Source organism: Oncorhynchus mykiss, chromosome 25 (assembly GCF_057628025.1).
Source record: "Oncorhynchus mykiss isolate SJ-2025 chromosome 25, ASM5762802v1, whole genome shotgun sequence".
Lineage (NCBI taxonomy): Eukaryota > Metazoa > Chordata > Actinopteri > Salmoniformes > Salmonidae > Oncorhynchus > Oncorhynchus mykiss.
In genome coordinates this window covers 60,827,501-60,854,000 of record NC_143046.1, presented here as the reverse complement: position 1 = coordinate 60,854,000, position 26,500 = coordinate 60,827,501, and the positions used below count along the sequence as shown (strand labels likewise).

The 26,500-nt window shown below is 44.2% G+C and overlaps 1 protein-coding gene across 4 annotated transcripts in view; it reads left to right on the top strand.

Moving 5' to 3' along the window:
• LOC110505402 (AT-rich interactive domain-containing protein 1B) overlaps positions 1-26,500 on the top strand; it is a 229,487-nt gene that overhangs the window by 28,186 nt on the left and 174,801 nt on the right. For 2 of the 4 annotated variants that reach the window (XM_036962211.2, XM_021584599.3), the window contains exons 2-3: positions 2,216-2,410; positions 19,963-20,112. In XM_036962211.2, the coding sequence (XP_036818106.2) occupies positions 2,216-2,410; positions 19,963-20,112 (345 nt within the window). Of the gene's footprint in view, positions 1-2,215; positions 2,411-19,959; positions 20,113-26,500 lie in introns of all 4 variants that reach the window. The other 2 variants (XM_090220667.1, XM_090220666.1) reach the window with 1 other exon arrangement.

Here is a 26,500-nt window from a genome sequence, read left to right as displayed (position 1 = left end):
GATTATGTGGCTTTATCTAAAAATATACATGTAAAAGCAACATGTAAAGTGTAAAGTGTTGGTCTCATGTTTCATGAGCTGAAATAAAAGGTCCCAGAAATGTTGCAAATGCTCAAAAAGCTTATCTATCTCAAGTTTTGTGCACAAATTTCTTTACAACCACAGATCACGTTGATTGGCTGGGCCTGGCTCCCCAGTGGGTGGGCCTGGCTGTTCAGTGGGCGGGCCAATGCCCTCCCAGGCCCAACCATGGCTGCACCCCTGCCCAGTCATGTGAAATTAGTAGATTAGGGTCTAATGAATTTATTTCAATGAACTGATTTTCTTATATGAACTGTAATTCAGTCAAAACTTTTAAATTGTTGCATGTTGCGTTTATGTTTTTGTTCAGTGTATGTGGTACCCAGATAATGTTTTCTCAGCCTTAAACCTTTCCATCACATTGTCGTAGGGACCACATGTTACATAGTAGACACATTGTGTTGAGTGTATTTTTTTTCACACTCTCTAAATGGTTAAATGAGTGGGAAATAGATGTAATTGCTGCAATAGTTTGTGAGTGGGCAACATATAATATCATCCAAAATTGATATTTTGCCATATAAAATGATTTTATAATGTGCTAACACAAGGTCACATTGTTTACCTCATACAATTGAGTGAAATGACCTCAGATTGGTGACTGCTTTTAAACAGATTCATTTCTTTGGTTTGGTACCGTTCACTTTGTTATACGCGCCTGTCCGTCACAGGACTTAGAAAGCAGTTGTCATTTTCAAAGTGCAGTTTACAAGGTACTAATTGAGCAAAATACTAGTAATCTGAACACAAATCAGATCCGTGTGTGTAGACGGTAATTTGACATTTTTGTTCTTCAAAATATCCCGACATATTTCAGCTTAATCCATTATTAACGTGGACATTTCTAACCAGTGTTTCCACACTGGGCTATAAATCAAAAAGCCATGACAACAGGAAGCAGCAACAGTATCATTTTCAACGGATCGTTTAGGAATATAAATGATTCTTTTAGCATTATTTTTCAACATGAGTCTACTTAATTAGGTCAAATCGACTGAACGAGCCCAGAAACAAGGTGTGATTTGTTGATTTTGATAAATATTAGTGAAATTGTGAAAATGTGTTTGTCTTGCCTATACATACCCCACATACAACATATTCAGTAGCATATCTCTGTTCTATATGTGGTCAGGTTATGGTCACTGTGGTCAATAGGCATGGTGGTTGTGGTCCTTGGTCTGTGGGTACAGTCAGTGGTTGTGGTAAATGTGTGGTTAGTTGGAGAGGTGATTGGTTGCAGAACAAGCTATAAAGAGCAGGAAACAGAAAACACCATCCATCACTCCCTTCTCACAGAATATTGATTTATTATTTTATATTATTTTTATGACATATTGCATTTACTACATAAAAGTGTTTGGAAAGAAAACATAGTATAACTTTCCCCAACTGAATGAATGCCTTGGTATTTTCTCTGTGACATGTCTCCTGGATATTGTCCCTTGATGAGCAGCCAGGCAGCATGTGCAATACAGTACAGTAGGCCATTCTGCTTCTCCCAACAGGGTTGGTTCAGGCCTTATTGAGTGGGGATGTGGAGCTATTGTTGATGGAGGCAGGAGATGAGCCACACGTAGCCCCATGTCTGTCTGAGACAGACAGAGGCAACACATGTCATAAATCATCCATGATGCAGCACAGCGGCGAGGAGACATCACACTCCACATAATCTGCCTTGCTCACGAATCCACAATGCAGGTGACGGATTAACAGCCTGACATTTTGGCTACGATTTTCCCGTTAACTCACCGAGACCCAGAAAATAACCTGTAAATGTGAAATACTTGAAAGGAATAGATTGCTCCTGGCACCTCTCTCTTTTCAGGTTCAGTGTGCTGTGTAACAGTTGTTCAAACAGAAGAAGGGTATTTGACAAACAGAAGTATTTGATATTACTGTTATATTATACCCCTGTAGTCCACTAACCAGTTGTGGATGTGGACTAGATTCACCCGAGAGAACCCTTTGTAGGGAGGTCTAGGCCTAGGGGCGTCAACCCCCTGGAGAGATCTGACAGTGAATCATGCATTTTGGTGCGCTCTTAACTGCATATGGTATGAATAGATTTTCTAAAAGTATTGCAATAAAAAGTGGCACTAACCCTTTTCTCTCCCTTCTCCGGTGTTCCCCCTAGGTGGCTTCCGTGGACTTCATGGCTATGAAGCGCTCCCATCTCTACGGGATGGGCAACAACCCCTACTCTCAGCAGCAGCAGGGCGGGCCCTACCCCAACCAGCCATACGGATCGCCCGCTACACACAGATACCCAATGGGAATGCAGGGGAGGGGCCAGGCGGGCATGGGCGGCATGCAGTATCCTCAACAGCAGGTATGTACACTATGTCCATATGAGGAAGATGCTTTAAAATTGTGCTACTGTTTTGTTGCACACTTGCTCCCTAGGGTCAGGAGTTTGCTCCCTAGGGCCAGGAGTTTGCTCCCTAGGGCCAGGAGTTTGCTCCCTAGGGCCAGGAGTTTGCTCCCTAGGGCCCCCATGCGATATACCAGGAAAAAAACAATTTTCCTCCCTGATGGTTGACACTTGATTTGAGTGTACTTTAATACCAAGCCATGCTGTGTTCTCTGAGTGTATCATGTCATGGTACAGTAGTGTGTCAGATTGACTAGTAAGTATCTCAGTGTGATTGAGAAAGCATCCTCTGTACAATAGATTACAGGACCTGTCACAGTTGTCATAAGTAGCATTACAAGGGATATTTGTTTCTCATTTGGAACACTATCTATTGTATTTCATTTCAGATTTAGCCCAAAGTGCCATGCAGTGCCACCGCTCTTATTTCCGTGGCTGGCATCTGGTATTGTCAGCGGTGTTCATCAATGCGTTCCCCATTGTCTCGCTCTGAAATGGGCTCGTTGATGTCTGTAGTGTGATGAAACCAAACCCAGTACTGGGAAGTCATTCTAGCAACAGTCAAAATCTGTATCTCACAGCCCAGAGTTGCACTTCACTAAGACAATGATTCAGGTGTGTCATGACTGTCCACGAGAATCCAAATAGGTCAGATCAGTTTTGCAATGAATAACTTAAATCAGACCCCCTCTCACCCCAGAGGGGGAAGAAAATAACTAGTGGGGGTTAACAACTCACGCCCTGTTGTAAATCAAGTCTTCAAGAGCGAATGGAAGCAAATTCAACTCTGTAGTTCTGTTCAGGACTACACGACAAGTCAAATTCAACTCTGTAGTTGTGTTCAGGACTACACGACAAGTCAAATTCAACTCTGTAGTTCTGTTCAGGACTACACGACAAGTCAAATTCAACTCTGTAGTTCTGTTCAGGACTACACGACAAGTCAAATTCAACTCTGTAGTTCTGTTCAGGACTACACGACAAGTCAAATTCAACTCTGTAGTTGTGTTCAGGACTACACGACAAGTCAAATTCAACTCTGTAGTTCTGTTCAGGACTACACGACAAGTCAAATTCAACTCTGTAGTTGTGTTCAGGACTACACGACAAGTCATCGGACACTGGACAACTACAAAAGAGGACAACAGTAGAAGACTTGTTGGAACCATTTAGTACAATCAAAGCCTTACAAGCGTGCCACGAAAAGGCCCAACCCCCTTTCCAAGGCTGACCTGTTCACCGAGACATCCCCGGTGAACCCAGGCATTTCACGTAAATACATTCATGATTTCTTACTCAAAGCGGGTGGTGATTTGTGTGCGAAGTAAATGGTTACTGTAGGTAAGAGTAGTTTCTGTGTATGTGTGTGTGTGTATGTTTATCTTGTGTTCCCATTGAATTAGTCAGTCAAAAAATAATTAAATCAATTTGTGTAGTACTGAATCATAAGTAAGGCTGGGTTTCTTGCAGATGCAAGGAGGTTACGACTGTTCAGAATGATGATATTGTACGAGGTTATGATTAATAAGTTGACTGTTTATTGATTTTAGAGTTCAATTTGGGAGATGGTAACTTTTTAAAGAACCGCTCTCGTGGTGCCCCAGATCCTAATGAGTTAATTGTTACATGATTAATATAATCGGGTAACAATTAAACATAGTTAGTTAATTAGATAAATTGCAGTCTTCAGATGAATGTTAAAGTCAAGTCACGACAGGTGTAAGTGTGTGTGTTTGTTTGTATGTGTGCGTACGTGCATGTGTGTGGGTCTGCGTACATGCATGTGTGTAGTGAGTTAGAGATACTGTATGTCTCAATACAGAGACTAGAACAATGGCTCAGTCAGTTTGGTTGGTTGGTTGGCTGGTTGAAAGCAGGCCAGTCTATTCTGGGTAGAATGCTCTCGTCCCCCTGCTGTACTGCTATATTTAACCTGGCCTGATGGTCTGAGTTATAATGTGTCTCGCCAAGTTTTGTTACCCACATAGTGAGAGGACAGATGATATTGAAGAGGACAAACAGACTTCATTCTTTCAGATTACATTTATATAAAAAATGTATGCACCCATGCGCACGCACACACACACTCAGACCCAATGTATAATTTTTTTTACCCCTTTTTCTCCCCAATTTCATGGTATCCAATTGGTAGTTACAGTCTTGTCTCTACAGACTCGGGAAAGGCAAAGGTCGAGAGCCGTGCGTCCTCCAAAACGCAACCAACCAAGCCGCACTGCTTCTTGACACAATGCCCACTTAACACGGAAGCCAGCCGCACTAATGTGTCGGAGGAAGCACTGTACACCTGGTGACCGTGTCAGTGTGCACTGCGCCTGGCCCGCCACAGGAGTCACTAGTGCGCGATGGGACAAGGACATCCCTACAGGCCAAACCCTCCCCTAACCCAGACGACGCTTTGCCAATTGTACGCCGCCCCATGGGTCACCCGGTCGCGGCCAGCTGCGACAGAGCCTGGACCCGAACCCAGAATCTCTAGTGGCACAGCCTTAGACCACTGCGCCACTCGGGAGGCCAGACCCAGTGTATTCTGAAGTAAATGCTGTACACAGTACGACCCAGTAATCCACACTGTTCATAAAGCAGTGGAGACTGCTTTATGAACTGTGTCATTTAAACTGTTTTCATTATTTACTCTCCCATTCTCATGTTCAATATTAGCTTTCCACTATGTTATTCTCATTGTTGTCCCTGATTATAGCTGGACCCCAGGGTCTATCCAGCGTGGCTGTGTGTGTGTGGGTGTGGTGTGTGTGTGTGTGTGTGCAGACTGACTGAGACTAGAGACCACGTCAGAGACTTCCTTGCTGTAGGCTGCTTCTGGCTTGCTCTGATGACATCAGCACACTCCGGCTCCACATACAACAAGATCTCATAGTTTCCCTTTGAAATTCGACGTATTATGGATGCTCGTGTATTTTTGATGCATTAATTCAGGTTACAGGGTTCAATTACAGGGTTAACTCTGGGTAGTTACTAGGTTAAAACAGAAACAACTCAGAGGGTTAAGTTTAGGTATTAATCCCGAGTGGTTAAGGTTAGGGTTAAAACAACCCGCTGTTTACATCAACCATCATCAAGTATTATCATGGCTTGGTAGAGCATTGTGAATTGCGGAGGCGCATTGGTCTAAGCAGTGCGCTCCGGCTGCGATCATCAGTGCTAGGTTAATCGTAGACATTTTTGTTGCGGTGAGCGCCGAGGAAGGCATATAATCGACATTTTCGGAACCTTTTCGAGCGTCCGAAATCGCCATCTTTTTGCAGTGACCGGGCTGCCTCATACACACAGGCATCAGAAACCTACTCTAGCAGAGGAGAGGGATTTTGTGAAAAAACACACGTACACAGGCTAGCCCTCACACACGTATACATGATTGGGTAGTGGACGGGCACACTAGAGCCGGGACAATACCCGTATCGCAATATTTATTTTCATGGCAAAAATGGTTTGCTATAGCTTGGAAATTAAATAAATGTGACTCTGGATGACAAGATAATGTTTGTTTCCAACATTAGGGCTGTTTTTCTAAAGAATTTAAATCTGATTTGTGTTTTGTTTCCTTGCTACGATACTAACGAGGGTCGCAATATTGGTATCGTCCTGGCCCAAATGCACACACACACATACACAAAACAAACTCCACACAAATTCCATTTTGGTCTATTGAAAACAAGGTGAAAGACCATAGGGCCAGAATAATCAGCCAAATAAAATGAGTTGTTGTCCCTCGCTATGGCCAAGGGAAGCGGACTTCTAAATGTTATAATTATCGGAAATATTTCTGAAATATAACCAACTGAAAAGTAATGAGTTTATATCTGGAGACGTGGAAGCATTTGAATCATCAGATTCATCTTTACAGGATAAAGAGCAAGACAAACGGAGACTAGGCGATGAGAGAGAGGGTCAAAGATCCAGACAGGGCTGTCTGTGATGTACTGCTACATGACAAGCCTCTGACTGTCTTTCCCCCATGATGCATTGTGCTCCCGGCAGGCAGAGGGCTTGGTGTGCTGTAGACAGGCTTGCTGGATGGTAGCCAGGCAACGTGACGTCACAGGCCTGCGTCGGTGGCACCCAGGATGCCCTAGTGGCTGTCATGTATCGTGTGTCTGTGTGTCTGTGTGTCTGTGTGTTGTGTTTAGGCTGAGTGTTGGTTCACCATCCAGGTTACTGCTTGTATCAGTACTCCCTCCCACTATGAATTGTAGTGGATAGGTTGGCTAGGGGTTTACCTTTACAATTCATGGCCCCAGAACATCGATCCCCTCTCCTCTTTTCCCAGTGACAGTGTGACTGGGCCTGCTGTGGCAGGGATGCTTTTCTGCCTCCTGTATAAGTGTCTGTGTGTGGTTAATCGCTGTTGTCTGGAACAGTGACAGGTGTGTAGATGAGTTCTATCCCAGGTTTAGTCCTCTCCCTGGGGAGGTAGAGCTGCCATGACCACCCCTTAGCCTGGAGCACTCCAGTGAGATGCTGGGAAAGGACTGGGAGCTCCTACAGGTATTAAATCACACACACACACACACACGCACCCGCACCCGCACACACACACACGCACGCACGCACGCACGCACCCACACACACACACACACACACACACACACACACACACACACACACACACACACACACACACACACACACACACACACACACACACACACACAGCTCCAGCCCCAGCTCTCCTCAGCAGGCTCACCCAGTAACCCAGCAGTCTGGCGTCAATGTAAATGTTTTGTCTCTCCCACCTCTCCTTAAAGCACAACTGAACTATGTTTTATCTCTGAAGGAAAGCCTCCGCCCTCAAGCAAATGTGGACCTGTGTTCAATTAAGTGTGTGTGTGTGTGTCTGTGTCTTTGTGCATCAGTGATGTGACAGAGGCAACATTGGTCCACAGGAGGCAGAACAAACAGCGCAGGGAGCACGGCAGAAGGACCTGTCGGATGACAGGACTAGACAGGTATTTCTTTGGAAGTGGAATGAACTTGAAAGTAAAAAGGCTGCCAATTCCACTGTAATTTCCTGTGATGTCAAAGTTGGCAGACAGAAAGGAAAAGGAATTTGAAGGAAACATTAGCGTTTGATGTGTTGGAGGGGGGGGGGAGAGATTGTCTGTGAAATGAAAGAGGTAAAATGTGTCAACAAGCCAGGGAGGAACTATTACCAGTGGCTGCTGCTGCTTGTTCTGACAAACTGACTTTCCTCTGCCAAGTTAATAGAATCCAATCATTACACTGGAGTGGAAATGTGGCTGTGGCCAGCGTCCATTCTTCCATTGGTGAAGATCTCTGTCCTTTCTGCTAGCCTTTTCTTTCCACTGCTACTTTCAGAGCTTCTCATTCAAAGAAAGGTTGACTGAAGCCCTTTCCTCTCTTCTGTTCGTTCATTTCATCTATGAGGTATGACGTTACCCGTTTTCTTCGTTCCTTCCTGCACCATAAAATGTTGGATCTCACTCTCCCAGATGGGTTCCCATCACCTCTGTGCCGTGGCTATTGACTGCATGGAATTAGCCAGGGTAATTTATGGCATTGATTGAAATGTGTTTCTGCCCTGGTGAGGAACACTTTGAGCCGCTGGAATCACTTAGGAACCTGGTGGCTGTCTGGGGGGATAATGTACTGAGCGCTGGTCAGCCTGACGGATGGCTGAGAGGGACACATCAATTACACCCGGAAAGTCAGAGAAGATAGGGATCAGGGCCGGTGGGGGCCCATGGTGGGGGCTTGTGGAGGATGGTGGGGGCCGGCGGTGGGGGCCAGTGGCTCTTTGAAAGGCATTTTGAAATGTTGAAAGCTGCTCTTCAAAGTCCTCCCTCTCCTCCATCCATCCATCCCTCTCCTCAGGGACCAAGGGCATAATTTCCAAACCACAATTAAAACAGGAGACATTATGAGGGATGGAGACAAGGATAGGATAAATGAAAGATAGAGGGAAGGAAGGATGGAGAGAGAAGAGGACTGTGGTACAGTGCAGCTGCCAGGAGATGTACGGAGGCTGATTAATTAAGGTTCCTCCCACTGCAGAATACATGAAGTTTCAGGATCAATTAATTAGTGGGAACCCTGCGCTCGTCAATGACTCTAATGGCCTGTTCTCATTTGTTATTTTTATTACCATACTGTTCTATATGCCCCAGCCAATCAGCCATGAGGAGCGGGACGCCATGCGTCCATTAGCGACAGATAAAAATGTCTTTGCACGTCGTCCCTCACACAGCCACTTTATTGTTTTTCCATTTGAACCCAGCGTCAGTTGTATCGAGGTACATTCAAATGTTTTTGCAGTCGCTTGTGAAAAGTGTTAGAATAGGTCAGGAATTGCTCCTGTTTTGAAGTTGTCATCATTTTTGTGGAGATTAGTGGGAAAATGCTACTGTAGCTCTGTCTAAATTGGTGAATTGAATCCAGAGATTCCACATACCCTCCCCTATGCTTTGGATTCAGACAGACTTCAAATACAATCACTAATGGTGTATAGTGGTGGGTGTACATTCACTCTGTGTATCATAATGGCCAATGACTTTCTGATAGCTGATGGCTCATTTCTCCCACAAACAACAACACTCACTGGGGTATTTTGCATTGCCTTATTTGTGCTGAAAGCCTACAAACAGCAGGACAGAATGAAAATAGTATCTGCCTTTTAGCATTGAGCCAGATGGAAAGAGAGTGAGCGAGAGAGAGAAGGGTGGATAGAGAGACAGAGAAGTGGAAGTATAGAGTGATTGTGTGTATAAGAGAGAGTGGGGGGGGGGGGGAGAGAGAGACAGAGGAGAGAGAGAGATGTTTTATGTCTCTGTAGTTATGGGTAGATTTGTTTCTCCTCTAATTGGCAGTGCTAAGATTAATCTTCCTCTTGCTCCAAATTACAGATTTCTACAGTTCAAGTCTAGCTCATCAGTCCACTGTTTGTCTTGCATTTAGATTGGCTTAAATATGCTGAGTGTACAAAATGCTGGCCTTCTAGGCAGAGTTCCTCTGTCAAGTGTCTGTGTTCTTTTGCCCATCTTAATATTTTATTTTTATTGGCCAGTTTGAGATATGGCTTTTTCTTTGCAACTCTGCCTAGAAGGCCAGCATCCCGGAGTCACCTTTTCATTATTGATGTTGAGACTGGTGTTTTGCGTGTACTGTTCAATGAAGCTGCCAGTTTAGGCATCTGTTTCTAAACTAGACACTCTAATGTACTTGTCCTCTTGCTCAGTTGTGCACCGGGGCCTCCCACTCCTCTTTCTATTCTGGTTAGAGCCAGTTTGCGTTCTTCTCTGAAGGGAGTAGTACACAGCGTTGTACGAGAGCTTCAGTTTCTTGGCAATTTCTTGCATGGAATAGCCTTCATTTCTCAGAACAAGAATAAACTGATGAGTTTCAGAAGAAAATTATTTGTTTCTGGCCATTTTGAGCCTGTAATCGAAAACAAATGCTGATGCTCTAGATACTCAACTAGTCTAAAGAGAGCCAGTTTTATTGCTTCTTTAATCAGTACAGTTTTCAGCTGTGCTAACATAATTGCGAAATGATTTTCTAATGATCAATTAGCATTTTAAAATGATAAACTTGGAATAGCTAACGCAACGTGCCATTGGAACACAGGAGTGATGGTTCCTGATAATCACTCGTATTTCATATGTCACAGTGCTTCACTGGTACGTATGCTATGACGCTGGTAAAGTTGTCTCGCACACCTGACACACCTGCATGAGCAACACAATTCCCCAAGCTCTGGGACAGTGCTGGTCAGAAAACAAACTAGCTAGCTGATGGATGCAAACAATGTCGTCCCCGTCACCCAATTTTCTCCCCCAAAGATCTGCAAAAACAAAGCAAAACGATATCTGTTTCAGTAGCTAAATACAGTTGAAGTCGGAAGTTTACATACACCTGAGCCAAATACATTTAAACTCAGTTTTACATAATTCCTGACATTCAATCCTTGTAAAATAAATCCCTGTTTTAGGTCAGTTAGGATCACTGCTTTATTTTAAGAATGTGAAATGTCAGAATAATAGTAGAGAGAATGATTTATTTAAGCTTTTATTTCTATCATCACATTCCCAGCGGGTCAGAAGTTTACATACACTCAATTAGTATTTGGTAGCATTGCCTTTACATTTTTTAAACTTGGGTCAAACATTTCTGGTAGCCTTCCACTAGCTTCCCACAATAAGTTGGGTGAATTTTGGCCCATTCCTCCTGACAGATCTGGTGTAACTGAGTCAGGTTTGTAGGCCTCCTTGCTCGCACACGCTTTTTCAGTTCTCCCCACAAATTTTCTACAGGATTGAGGTCAGGTCTTTGTGATGGCCACTCCAATACCTTGACTTGGTTGTCCATTTTACCACAACTTTGGAAGTATGCTTGGGGTCATTGTCCATTTGGAAGACCCATTTGCGACCAAGCTTTAACTTCTTAACTGATGTCTTGAGATATTGCTTCAATATCTCCACATCATTTTCCTCCCTCATGATGCTATCTATTTTGTGAAGTGCACCAGCCCCTCCTGCAGCAAAGCACCCCCACAATATGATGCTGCCACGCACATGCGTCACGGTTGGGATAGTGTTCTTTGGCTTGCAAGCCTCCCCCTTTTTCCTCCAAACATAACAATGGTCATTATGGCCAAACAGTTCTGTTTTTGTTTCATCAGACCAGAGGACATTCCTCCAAAAAGTACAATCTTTGTTCCCAAACTGAAGTCTTTTTTATGGCGGTTTTGGAGCAGTGTCTTCTTCCTCGCTGAGCGGCCTTTCAGGTTATGTCGATATAGGACTCGTTTTAATGTGGATATATAAACTTTTGTACCTGTTTCCTCCAGCATTCATCTCTAGGAGACAGAACACGTCTCCTTCCTGAGTGGTATGACGACTGTGTGGTCCCATGGTGTGTATACTTGCGTACTATTGTTTGTACAGATGAACGTAGTACATTCAGGCATTTGGAAATTGCCCCCAAGGATGAACCAGACTTGTGGAGGTCTACAATTTTTTTTTCTGAGGTCTTGGATGATTTCTTTTGATTTTCCCATGAAGGTAGGCCTTAAAATACATGCACAGTTACAACTCCAATTGACTCAAATGATGTCAATTAGCCTATCAGAAGCTTCTGAAGCCATGACATAATTTCCTGGAATTTTCCAAGCTGTTTAAAGGCACAGTCAACTTAGTTTATGTAAACTTCTAACCCACTGGAATTGTGATTTAGTTAATAGTAAGTGAAATAATCTGTCTGTAAACAATTGTTGTCATTGTCACGCCCTGGCCATAGAGAGGCTTTTATTCTCTATTTTGGTTAGGCCAGGGTGTGACTAGGGTGGGCATTCTATGTTCAGTTTCTATGTTTTGTATTTCTTTGTTGTTTGGCGGTGTGGTTCTCAATCAGAGGCAGCTGTCTATCGTTGTCTCTGATTGAGGACCATACTTAGGTAGCTTTTTCCCACATGGGTTTTGTGGGTAGTTGTTTTCTGTTTTGTGTGTCTACACCAGATAGAACTGTTTAGTTTGTGCCGCTTTGATAATTTTTGTTTTAGTGTTCGGTTATAATACAAATCATGGACATGTACCACGCTGCACCTTGGTCCTCACCTTCTTCCACCAACAGCCGTTACAGTCATGTACGAAGTAGATGTCCTAACCGATTTGCCAAAACTATAGTTTGTTGACAATACATTTGTGGAGTGGTTGAAAAATGAGTTTGAATGACTCCAACCTAAGTGTATGTAAACTTCTGACTTCAACTCTTCATCTTAATCCATCAAATGTAGAAAACAATATTCATATTTGGTTGATGGTTGGGGATGTTCTGGTCAAGCCAGTAGTCAGAATATGAAACTCTCTTGGGGCAATATTGCTAGGTTGTTTAGTTCGCTATCTAGCTAGTTAGCTAGCTCTTTATTTTCATGAACTGAAGTCTGATTTTAATTGGAAAATAGCAAGGATAAATCAGGTGCAACTGCTTGGGTTGTGGCTGGCTGGCAGGCAGAAGCAGCAGTATCGCCATCCTTTCTCCCCTGCCTCGGAGATGGTATGTTGGGGAAAATCTTGGACTACCTAGCTAACATTTTCTATCCTGCTTGTTTGATCCTGATCTTATTTCAAATGCTCACAGAGCCGTTTTCCCATTCGGTCGAACAAATTATGGCATTTTGCCAACGCGGTTTTGGCAAATACATGATTAGAGGCTGTTGTGTGCGTTTGCTTGCAGACCTTTGTTGACAGCTTCGACAGTGCTACTGACGGTAGTGGTGGTGCTTGGCTTGTGCTTTCAAATTATATAATATATTTAGCTATTTTACGCCTCAAATGAAAAGGTTATTTGACGCATCAGATAGTGTTATTTGACGTGTATCTTTTGACACACAGTGACCCGAACAGCCATCCATTCTGCGCTGGTCACACTCCAGTAGCGCCTGATGGAACTCCACGGGTCACAATGTCAATGTGAAAATCATTTACAACGGCTTTATATGACTAAGGTAGCGTTTACAGTCACTAATCTAGCAGTGTGTTCTATGGCAATGTGCAGTATAATCTGCTGTCCTAATGTCAACCACTAATGATATGGTGCCGTGTTTGACTAGCAATGTGTGGTTTGCATTCACAGCGTTCAAAAGTAATTGACACAAGTTATAGCTTGTATAGTTATAGCATACACACTCTGTATGGTGATAAAAGAGAACTTTCAACGGAAGAAAATTGAATTAAAATGGCCCAAGATAACATTCTAGCATCAGGGGTATTGTTACTCTTTTAAAATTGATTGATGCTTTGGGTCACATGTAAATGGAATTTAAGATAGCTCTCTCTGAAATTGGTTGACTCCCAAAGATTTCCAGTATTTCCAGGATATTGTGGGGGTAGAGGGTCAGAGGAGAGGTAAGGAGGTTTAAAGTCTCCCCCCAGGTTTTAAAGAGACTGGGAAATCCTTCCCTCCTTCCTTTCCTAGCTGGATCACAGGCGAAATTCCTCCTCCCTAAAGACCAGGGCTTATTCAAACATTTTCTGCTCACATCTCCTTTCTTTCGTTTGAGTGTTTTTTTTCTCTCCCTATTTTTCTTGGCCTCAGAATGGGGTCAGCAGTTTAGTGGGGAAAACATTTGAATCGGTGGCACCAGCCCAGAGCTTGGCGGTGCACGGTGCTGCTTACACATTACAGAGCGGTATTAACCTCTCCTCTCTCCTCAGACATCTCCATTACAGCCCCTGTAACAACACAGCCGCACCGTACTACAGCCAGTTAGCAATAAAGACCAACGATACAGCTAACTGCCTGCCCAGGTTTTTATCCATCGATTGAAGCGTGCTAGAAAAGAGCAGAGGCACAGCACAGTGTCTCTCTCTCTCTCTCTCACACACACACACACACACACACACAGAGCAGCCTCTGAACGGAGGGAAACAGGAGCCAAGGCTAAAGGAGAACAATACAATACAACCACACGCTGTCAAATTCCCTCAATCAATGAAATACTATTAGCTCCCACTCATTCAGCCAGTTTCAGTCTCAGGCTGCATTCAAGCTGCAGATTTAGTGTCGATAGTGTCATCAGGTAAATATGAGTCCCTTTTAGGCTGCAGCGCTGTTGATTTAGACTGTTCAATGAAATAGAATGGAATAACCAGCAGTATTTTATTAGGATCTGCATGGGCTGTTTCTGAAGCAGCAGCTACTCTTCCTGGGGTCCACACAAAACATGAAACATGGCATAAAACAGAACATCAATTGACAAGAACAGCTCAAGGACTGAACTACACAAATGTTAAATGAGAACAATAGAACCATAAAAAAAGGCCCTACTGACATTTACACACATTGCTGACAGTCACCCACACATCAGCACATATACATATGCCTGAGTTATTGCTGATGTGTATAATGTTGAATCATCAGTGTACATAGACGCACAAGCTTTGTTCAAAGCTAGTGGTAGATCATTAGTAAAAATAAAGAACAGTAAAGGGTCAAGAAAGCTGCCTTGAGGAATACCACACTTGACATGTTTTACATTAGAGAAGTTTTCATTAAGGAAAACCCCCTGTGTAACATGAATGCATCAGTTATAGGTATAGGGAAAACTCTGGGCTCATGTTATAGACTACAATTAGGACTCAGGGTTTTTCTTGGTCAGTAAATGTGGTCAGAAAAAAACTGTTAATGCATTAGTAATTGCACTGGTGATAGTAGAGACAGAGTAGAAAGGGAGAGAAGAGAAGAACAAGATGGAGAGACAGAAAAATCAAGAGAGACAGAGAAGTGGGGTCGAGAAAAGCGGAGAGACGGAGAGAGAAGAAGAGGGGAGAGAGAGAGAGAGAGCGAGAGAGAGAGAGGAGGGAGAGTGGAGATCAATGGAGGCAGTTGGAGGTTAGTCACCTTGGCAGCCACGGTAGGCCATGTAATCTCCCTCTATGTTTAATCATGAGCCCAGATTGTTGATCGCCTCAGCGGGCCGGCCGCATCTCATTTTGGGGCTCACTGCCACTCCGGCACGCATACACACTCATGCAGGGGGAAATGAAAAGGAAATCGTGCACTTATCTACCGCGGCTCCACATCACCAGCCTATAGTGCTTACTCAGAGAGACACCTAATCGTATCAGCTCCTCACCTGACGTGGCGTTGCTGGCTGATGGGGCTTTCATCTAGAAGCAGCCTGATAACCTTTGTTAACAGCTCTGTCTATGAGGTTGACTCAGTACGCACACCTGGCATTGAGAAAGTCAATGGTCTTTCATCTGAGGTCAAACTGATAACCTTTGATAGCAGCAACCCTGCTAGCTTGCTCAATGTACCCATTCTGCATTGACATGGTGTATTATTAGCCTAGCTGTACTGTAGCTTATGGTGTTGCTGGTGATGTCCAGTTCTCTTAATCTCTGGTCTCCCTCTCTCTCTGCCTCTCCCCACCCTCTTTCTTAGCCTTCTCGCATCTCCCTGTCTCTTTCCCACCCTCCCTCTCTCTCTGTCTCTGATGTGCTTGCAGTGTTGTGATCCGTAGCGAGGGCGTTAGCGTGCTAATGCTAATACAGTCCTCTGTATTCCCTTCATGTCTGTTCTGGGTGCTTACGGCTCCAACACCGCTCTGGTTGGTTGGATCCATATGTCACTCAAATGGGCAACCTGTGCTCTGGCAACAGCCCAGTTGCCATCCAGCCGTATCGCCACAACGATAGAATTAAGAAAATTCTGTATATGCTCATTGGCCCAATTGAATTACAAGCAGGTTTTTCTATCCCCCCCCCCCCATAGGGTTCTAAATGGGTTGTCGTGGTGATGGCTGTCTATTTTCTGGCTTCGTTCTCTCATGACTTTTGTTTTCATATGTTTTTGATGGTTTGTTTGGATTTTTCTGTGGCATTGCCCTTTTTTTTATTGGTCTGCGTTTTTCCTGTTTGAAGCCCGAGCCTTGGATTTTATGATATCAGTATTACATTTTATGGTGAATTATTTGCGTCACAAAACATAAAGGCTGTCTGTTTCTATGAACACCCGTCTTTCATGTCCTGTTAAGTTTTAGGATCTGTATTTTTCACCTTTATTGCATACGGCTGTGCGTTATTGACTGAGAGAGTCTGCAGGACTCAGCAAATATTGGAACAGATACTGTGTGGTGCTTGTCTAGTCTATAACAGACATATTCTCATTCATACTGTACACAACAAAAATATAAAACGCAACAATTTCAAAGATTTTACTGAGTTACAGTTCATAGAAGGAAATCAGTCAATTGAAATGAATTCGTTAGGCCCTCATCTATGGATTTCACCTGACTGGGAATACAGATATGCATCTGTTGGTCACAAATACCTTTTTAAAAAAAATGGCCTTCACAATAGACCTGAGGATCTCATCACGGCATTTATGTGTCTTCAAATAGATAAAAATGCAATTGTGCTCCCTCAACTTGAGACATTTGTAGCATTGTGTTGTGGGACAAAACGGCACATTTTAAAGTGGGTTTTTATTGTCCCCAGCACAAGGTGCACCTGTGTAAAGAATGTTTAATCCACTTCTCTAATCCACTTCTTGATCCACTTCTTAACACCGCTCAGGTGGATGGATAATCTTGGCAAAGGAGAAATGCTCACTAACAGGGATGTAAAACAATTTGTGCACCAAATTGAAGAGAAATAAGCTTTATGTGCGTATGGAACATTTCTGGGTCTTTTATTTCATCTCATGAAACCAACACTTTACATGTTGCACTTATATTTTTGTCCAGTGTAGCACACTGTTAAGCTCTCAGGAAACACACCTGAATGCAAACATGAGTTTCTGTATGTTGTCTTCTCCTCCTCCTGGCTGAGCCAATCAATACCATGGCATAACTACACATGACATTATTATGACAGTGTTCTTCATACTACTGTGTAGTGTAGTACTTGCCCCACCATACATAGGCCTATTATCGCTACAACAAGGCCTCCTGAAAAGAGGTTTAGCATAGCAACATTTCAGCTCACAGAGTAGACCTACCTATAAATGCAACTAATGCAGTCAGACAGGTTGCTGCTTGTTGAGGTTTAATTCTGTCTCATCTGATCTGTCTGTCCTATAGAAAGGAAGGGAGCAGGCAGCCCACGGTTGTCGTCAGGGCTGAATCACCATGGAGGATAAGCCTCGATACCAAACCTGTCCTGTCTGTTAGCACCTGACAATGACTAGACAGGGAAGGATCGTCAACATAGTGTTGAGCCTGGTTCTCATTGGCTTTAATGGTGTGTGTGTGTGTGGATTGCTTTTAGACTAAATAGTGTGCGTTTGTTTGTTAATGTGTGTGAGAGTCTATATAATATGCGTGGTGTATGTATATGTGTGTGTGTTTTTATACAGACTGAACGTGGGATGTCTCATTAAGCTCAGTAGACGCAGTGAGATCAGACACACACACGTAGAACACGCACGGACACATACGCACAAAAGCCATGTCAAATATATACTCAAAACATCAGAATTCAGATTCAGAAAACGTTAACGTCCTCAGAGGCAATTCATCTTGCGGCAGTCATAAAAACATATCACATCTACAAACGAACGTGTCCGTTAGGTTTCCAATATATTAGACTGTGCACTTTGGACAGTATCAGGTGCGTACTGACCTGGTCTTTGGCCTGCTCGGGTTTCAGTCCGTTTTACCACTGGTTTATCAACTTTATGAAGAGGGTTTGGGTGGACCGTCACTCCCACGCTCATTTAAAGGATCAACTCTGAACGCTCCCACTTTGATCTGATACAGACTCATAGCGACTGTTACTAGTGAGATCACAGTAATATCAGCATCCTAAAAATAAATCAGTTATTTGTGGAGCCTGCTTGTGTCAGGGAGGGATGTTTCAAATGAAAATGTTTGGAGCGTGCGTGTGTCTCTGAGAACTCCTTACATCTGGGATATTCAAACTGGGGTCCGTGGCCCCCAAGCTATTACAGGGGGTCCGTGGCCCCCAAGCTATCACAGGGGGTCCGTGGCCCCCAAGCTATTACAGGGGGTCCGTGGCCCCCAAGCTATTACAGAGGGTCCGCAAATAAATTATTCAAATGTTTTTATTAATATTGCTAGTAACAGAATAAACAAAACACATTTTGAATTACATACAGTACCTACAGAAGAAAATAGGAGAATATCTTTATTTATTTTACCCCCAATTTCTTGATATCCAATTGAGATCTTGTCTCATCGCTGCAACTCCCCAAAGAGCTCGGGAGAGGCGAAGGTCGAGTCATAAGTCCTCCGAAACATGTCCCGCCAAGCCGCGCTTCTTAACACCTGCTTGTTTAACCCTGAAGCCAGCTGCACCAATGTGTCGGAGGAAACACCGTTCAACTGACGAACGAAGTCAGCCTGCAGGCACCCGGCCTGCCACAAGGAGTCACTAGAGCGCGATGAGCCAAGTAAAGCCCCCCCGCCAAACCCTCCCCTAAACCGGACGACGCTGGGCCAATTGTGTGCCGCCCTATGGGACTCCTCAATTGTTGTCACACAGGAATATCTTCCTTCTAATGATGTCAAAATTATTTCTCAACTCCTAATATTGAGCAAAGTACACTCATTGGAGACAATTACAGTCACTGGAGTATCTGACATAGGCTTTAAAAAAAAGCACCCAGGAATACCAGTCACTGTAAGTGTGACTATCTACTAGTAAGCTTTCTTGACTAGCGAAAATGGGTTAGGGTTAATGCGTTCGAGTTAGCCTATTACATAGAAAGTTATATTAGAGTTGACGCTCCCTCTACCATCTCCCAAATCTATTAATTAAAAAATGTTGATGACTTCTCCTTGCCATAATAATTCACCTGATAAAACATTTAAAAAAAGTATTTGTGATGGTGGGGGTCCCTGGTTTTCCTGGGCGGGGGCCTCTGGTCAATATTAGTTTGAAGACCCCTGCCTTACATCAGTTTGTACAGTGGAACTCAGGAATGAATACATGCGCTGAAATGGCCACTCATGCCACATTTAACGACGGTTAACAAGCTCGTGGCCGGGGCTGAAAAGAATTCAAGGAAAACATGGCAAGAAAAGTGTCGTCAGACTGACTGGCAGCAGTAAACGTTTGGATTTCTGGGGCAGAGTAAACCGCGTGATGCATGTGTGCGTTTGCTGGGGCAGCTGCTCATTAGAACGTGTTACGTAAGCAGAGTTCAACATTGGGAAAGAGGGATGGAGGGATGAAACGAAAGATTGTAGTGAAGGGGTTGTGTTTGATGGCACGCGGGGCGGTCGGGTTGGGGAAGCTACTCGTGCATTCCAAAGACAACAGCAGTTATTTTCCTGGCTCCCATCACCACGACATCGAGGAAATCCTCAGAGAGGAGGGAGAGAGCCTTTCATTATGTCGCCATAAAGCCCAACACGGAGGGATCAACACTGGGACAATACACGGATTAGCCCAGTGGTGTTGGCACACGTTGGGGAAACTAATACACATTTATGGACACGTTTCTGTGAATACACACACAGACAAAACAAAGACACACACACACACACTTAGTAGCCTTGTGTTAGTGTAATGAAAACCACAATGCGTCTCTGGGAATACCTAGCCCATAGGTAGTGTGAGTCTTAACTGCTCTCTCTCAGCCATGTTTCCTCTATTACAGTTATGGCCTGGTCTGGGCTCACAAAACAGAACAACTTATACAGTCTGTCCCCCTCCCTATGTGTGTTCTGGCAGGGGGAGAGCGGATGGAGGGAGGGAGAGGGGGTTGGCACGAGATGGGACATGTGAAGACCCCAGTTGCTCTGTGACTGGAGTTGGCAGGGGAGCATGGCTAGAATGGTTTGTCACAGTTGAAACAGAGCTGCTAACATGATGTGGCCATAAGTCAACCAGGAATAGATGGAGGACCTGGTTGAAGCATAGAGGTGGGTCCAGGCTCCTCGGAATGCTCTCTCTGGGGAAGGAGGGTCAATTAATGCCTGATTGGTTGTTCCAGCAGAGGGGAGGTGCTAGCAGCTCTAACTATTGTGTGATTGGTTGTTCAAGCAGGTTCCCCCCCAGTACGGCCAGCAGGGTATGGGAGGATACAGCCAGCAGCAGCAGGGAACACCTCCGGGATCCTACTTCAGCCCCCCCCAGCAGAACCCCACCGCCCCCACACAGCCCCCCTACCTGCCTCCCCGCGCCCCACCCCAGCAGGTAAGACCTCACTTACAGTCAGAGAGGGGGTAAATGTAAAACAGACTGAAGATCCGTGTCTAAGGGACACTTCATCCTGTTCTGTTATCCCAGAATACTTTGCTCCCACACAGACCTCTTGCGGTGTGTGTGGGCAGAGAGTCTGGCTCTGGCCCGGAGGTTTGATTTGTCGTCCAGATTATTCATATGGGCTATTTCTGGCATTCCCTGCTTCCTCTACTTTACTTCCATTCAAACACACTACACACCAGACCTCGAAAATACCAACTTTTCAAATACTCAAGGTTGTCAAATATAGTTTAGAGTTTAAAGTAAAAGGCAACTATTTTCTTTGATAGTCGAATACAGGTCCAGAAAAACAAATCATATTTGAAGCTATTTGAATATACACTGAGTGTACAAAACATTAAGAACACCTTCCTAATATTGAGGTGCACCCCCCTCCCCCTTTCCCTCAGAACAACCTCCATTCGTCGGGGCATGGACTCTGCAAGGTCCAGGCCCTGGCGTTTCACATGGATGCTGGCCCATAATGACGCCAATGCTTCCCACAGTTGTCAAGTTGGCTGGATGTCCTTTGGGTGGTGGACCATACTTGATACACATGAGAAAAACCCAGCAGCGTTGCAGTTCTTGACTCAAAACGGTGCACCTACTACTACTATACCCCGCTCAAAGGCACTTAAATATTTTGTCTTGCCCATTCACCCTCTGAATGGCACACATACACACTCCACGTCACAATTGTCTCAAGGCTTACAAATGCTTCTTTAGCCTGTCTTCTCCCCTTCATCTACACTTGATTGGAACTGGATTTAACAGGTGACATCAATAGGGGATCACAGCTTCACCTGGATTCACCTGGTCAGTCTGTGTCATGGAAAGACCAGGCGTCCCTAATGTTTTGCACACTCAATGCAAGTTATTTGAAAACAAACAAATATTTATTGGATAGCGGCCAAAGATTTGATGAAGAACCAAAAACTACAACAGTTAGTTAAACGAGTCTAAATACATGATCATAACCCTGGTTTGGAGGGCTCTTTAGGTATGAATTCTCGATAGAGCCTATAGCCTAGAATTACATACGAGGGACATGCAGTCACCTCAACATTAGAGTAACATTAGAGTAAAACCACGTTTGCAGCTTCAAAATGACTAACAAATGTATTTTCATAATGAGTGACATAAGGTCATGCAGTAACACTTGAGATCCAGTTCCCTGTTCCCCATAACTTTGATTATGACAATAGCAATATTGTCGTTACACAGGACATTGGAAATGGCTTTATAATTGCATACTAATGTAGTTATTACATAAGTGGAGTAAGGAACAGTCAGTATTCCTCTTGTGTACAGTAGTTACAAAAACTCTGTTCTTTGCTATGCAATTCAAATGCAATTACCTTTGGTCAGGTTTATGCAACAACACGCTAGTAAAATGTTGCTCCCAAAGTCATTTGTTTTATTACACAGGCACAAGAACAGTTTAAAGGGAAGTGTTACTGAGAATTCTAGCAGTAACAAAATATGGCTATTAAGTGTCAAAAGGATAGTAAATATCCCAAAACTGTCTTGAATCAACTACAGCCACGCTAGGTTGAAAATCATGTCATTTAGCATTATGAGTAAACCATCCCTTTAAAGATGGTATAGTGCCCTCAACTCTGGAGCTCGAAGCCAGTGCCACTGCTTTTTTTTCATTGTTCCCCTCTAATCAGGGACTGATTTAGACCTGGGGCACCAGGTGGGTGCAGTTAATTATCAGGTAGAACAGAAAAGGTAGAACAGAAAAGCAGGAGGCTCCGGACCTCGTAGGGTCAGAGTTGAATACGCCTGATATAGTGTGTGTTTGAAAAATAACACTTACGCTCAGATGCCTCCCTCTGAAGTATTTTCAGGTATCATACAATTAATTGCAGTTTTCTACCTTTTCAGTGACATGTTGAAAGAGTCATACATTAGCAACATATTTATACTTATCTGTACAATATCATTGGTTGATTGGTTTGACTTGATTATGTACACCTGGGGCAATGGACATTCAGGAGAATGGACATTTATGAAAATGTTCAGATAGAAATGTATTGCGTAGATCAAATTCGACTGTAAGATAGAAAAATAATGAATCTATCTTCAACATGCAGTTCCAGATACAGCCCTGCCATTAGTTGAAGGCGGCCAATCCAATAGTTTCAGAACGGCAGTCACCTCTGAGATCTATATTCCAATATTTAATTTAAGTAGTTGCTTTCTCAGGTCTGTATTCAAATAGTTTTGAAAAGTAGTCACGTTCTCAGGTCTGTATTCAAATAGTTGTAGTCACCTCCAAAGTAACAATTGTTCCCTTGGAATAGTTACTTTCCACAAAGCACAGCTAAAACTATAGTTATCCCAGGTCTGCCACACACACACACACACACACACACACACACACACACACACACACACACACACACACACACACACACACACACACACACACACACACACACACACACACACACACAGACAAACACAGACAGACAGATGTGGTTGAGTCAGTGTGGGGGCGCTCCAGGATTTTTAGTGAGAACTGAGTTCTGCAGGATATGGCCAGAGAGAGAATGCAGTCAGTCAAGGATTGCATGTTTCTGCCCCTTTTACAACTCTGGTTGCATTTCAACTACTTTGGATTACACAGTCCAGTTGAGGCTTTCTCAATGTTGGCCGCAAGGTCAACACTCTCTCTTTCTCTCTCTCCCTCTCTTGCTATCTCTCTCTCTCCCTCTCTTGCTATCTCTCTCTCTCTCTCTCTCTCTCTCTCTCCCTCTCTTGCTCTCTCTCTTCTTCCTCCTCAAAGACTCATTAATCAAATCCTTTATCTGAGTTTCTTCTCTTCTGGCTAGGCCTGTAGTGTCTCCAGACTGCAGGTTGGAGCAGGGTGAGGTGGGCCAGCCAAGCTCAAGACTTTTTTTGGATTGAGCCAGCCAGCAAACAGCCCTCTACAGCACACAGCCTCCGGACCTATGTAGGGTTCTAAAGATTTAGTGTCAAATATTTTTAGGCCATTGGAGGATGTAGAGTGGTCTAAGAGGGTAAGGGGTAAAGATGGATGATCATTTCTGTAAGGTTACTATATAAAAACCGACCTGTGAGCGAGCGTGTGTATGTGAATTACAGTAGAGAGAGTCCCACCGTTGTCACCCCGATGCCATTGTGGCTGTGTGAAATCCTTGTCTCATGTCAGCTCCCAATCATAAAGAAAGGTCAACATTTGACCTTTTCACAGCTTTCTGTGCCGATCAGTGGAAACACACAAACACAAAGCACTGTGAGAGAGATTAGGATGTTATTGTGGTTGTGTACCCTCTCTCATGACCTCTAGTTACCAGAGGAGGGAAGTTCCACCCTGTGTGATTTGGGTGGTTAGCCGTTCCACTCAACATCTATTAGGAAGGTGAAAGGACATCCTTCACTTGATTGAGTGATTGCAGCTTCTCTGACCATCATATTGGCTGTGAAACTCAAGGTTCCTACAGAAACACGACTATTATCCTTCTTTTATATCCCCCTGAAGGGGAAGTGTGCTCTTTATTGGGGTGTGTTTCACTGGCATAACCCTGGCGATGGTCGAAAGGCTTTCTGGTTCTGACCCGTCAAAGCTGTTACTTCAGAACATCTCAGAAATGCATCTGTCGTGATGAAGGGGAATGAACACCCTGGGTCTTTGTTATATTCTCAAGCAATTAAAGGTGCAATATGCAGAAATCGCTCCGCCGTTTCCTGGTTGCTGAAATTAGAATAGTTACAGTTTATGTGACAAAACAAGCAATGTATAAGTGTAGAGAATCGTTGTACCATCTAAACCGCTGTTAAATATATTTTCAGCTGTTTGAAGTTGGTGTACAAAGCCATAAGAAATGACGCAAAAACAAAACTTAAGAACGGGAAGCCTAGAAATAGCTCCCATAGAACAGATCTTCTTAGCCTAGCTTTCAATGGGAATGACAGATCTATAACTCACATTTCTTTGTGAATTTGGTCAGCTCACCCAAAAAGTTACATTGCAGCTTTGATGAATTGCTGTTAGCACTCATAATAGCAGTTTCTCTGTCTGAAGGGTTGCTCACCCGTCTCTCACCGTTTTATTGCTGTCTGTCAGTAACTCTTCTTCGTCTTTGTCCATCAGTTTTGTTAACACAATACACGTTCCTCTCTGCCTACTTTGCTAGGAAGGCGATTCTCTTTGTGTGTGTGTGTGTGTGTGTGTGTGTGTGTGTGTACTTGTGTGTTTGCGTGCATGACTGTGTGTGAGTGTGTGTGTGCAACTGTGTACTTGCTTCCTCGGCAGATAGACACCTTTCCCTCTCGGGCTGCCATTCTTTTATTTTCCTAGGTAGCTAGCTGGTATAGTGTGTAGTGATTGAAACATCCATGTCCTGTTCCTATCTAGGGCCCTTATCTAACTGAAGGAGGCAGAGTGTGACAGGACTACTCCAATGTGGGGATTTGTCATGTTGTTCACAATGTTACCAGGCAGGGTCATCGATTGGTTACACCTTAAGCGGTGTCACTCTCAGGAGTGACACACAAAGATTTCACCAAGGAGAATTGTACTGCATTGCCCCTCATTTCTTTAGTGAAAGTTTCCGGTTTGTTCCTCTGTGAGACTGCTGATCTCTAGGGTGGTTTCCTGTTTCCTGTATTACGCCCTACGACTTCCTGTTGTCTCTCTGAGGGGTTTTAGCCCCTCTACTCTACTCTGCTGTACTCTGCTCTGCTGTACAAAGCTCTACTCTGCTCTACTCTGCTCTGCTCTACTCTGCTCTGCTGTACTCTGCTCTGATGTACTCTACTCTGCTCTACTCTGCTCTACTCTGCTGTGCTCTACTCTACTCTGCTGTACTCTACTCTGCTGTACTCTACTCTGCTGTACTCTGCTCTGCTGTACTCTGCTCTGCTGTACTCTACTCTGCTGTACTCTACTCTACTGTACTCTGTTCTACTCTGCTCTGCGGTACTCTACTCTACTCTGCTGTACTCTGTTCTACTCTGCTCTGCTGTACACTACTCTGCTCTACTGTGCTATACTGTGCTCTACTCTACTGTGCTCAGCTCTGATGTACTCTACTCTACTCTTCTCTGCTCTACTATGCTCTGATGTACGCTACTCAGCTCTGCTGTACTCAGCTCTGCTATACTCTGCTGTACTCTGCTGTACTCTGCTCTGCTCTGCTGTACTCTGCTGTGCTCTGCTCTGCTCTGCTCTGCTATGCTGTACTCTGCTCTGCTGCACTCTGCTGTACTCTGCTGTACTCTGCTCCGCTATGCTGTACTCTGCTGTACTCTGCTGTGCTGTACTCTGCTGTACTCTGCTCTGCTATGCTGTACTCTGCTGTGCTGTACTCTGCTGTACTCTGCTATGCTGTACTCTGCTGTGCTGTACTCTGCTCTGCTGTACTCTGCTCTGCTGTACTCTGCTGTACTCTGCTCTGCTGGGCTTTATTCTGCTTTGCTCTGCTGTGTTCCCATCTCTCTCTCTCTCTCCTCTATCACCTAATGACACAAGGTTAATTAAAACACAGTCACCTTCGCTGGATGCTCGTCTTCATCGCCACTCCTGCTCTTGCCACCGTCCACCAGTCTGCCACCGCGGTTTAATCATGGCCGCGGATAACACGTCTCCCAGCGCACCGCACTCGAGGATGCCACGGCAACAACTGACTGGGAGAGGGGGGAAGGGAGGGATGGAGGGCCATTCAAAGTTCAATGTCATTAATTGGTCAGCATTTGAATATTAGCTAAGAACCGTTAATTAACTGGATCATAAAAGCGCTGCTACAATTCGGAGGGGGTGGATGGAGAGAGAGGGAGGGAGGGCGGGCCTGGGAGAGAGAGGGCATATGGGAGAGGGAGCCGGGTGCCGGGCGATAAGGGAGACCCATCCATGGTAAAGGTCTGGCCACTGTAATTTGCGGGAGCTGCTTTAATTGTCGTAACCTTTTAAATGGCATAGTTTATCAGAGTCCTCTAAATGTCCCTGCGTATCGCTAGGCGCCAGCGCCACGGCAACCAGCGCAGCGCTCCCGTTGGCTGCCCGCAACAAGCACTTAAGCCTGATGAGTTTAGAAAAAAAGGAGGATAGGAGAAAAACGGTTGCTTCCATTTTTTTTGTCAGTTGGATTGTGTTTTTAGTTGTGTGTGTTTTCACCTCTCCGCTGACTGACACTTGCTAATTGCGTGACTGGAATGTGCCACCGTGTTTTTCTGATTTATGTTTGTTTGTACCATTGTGATTCAAATGCAAATGGTAGGTGTTTTTTTGAAGGGTCAGGACAATCTTAATCACGCTGGAAAGGATAGTGTTTAGCACTATGCACCCCAGGGGCCTCATTTAGCACAACAA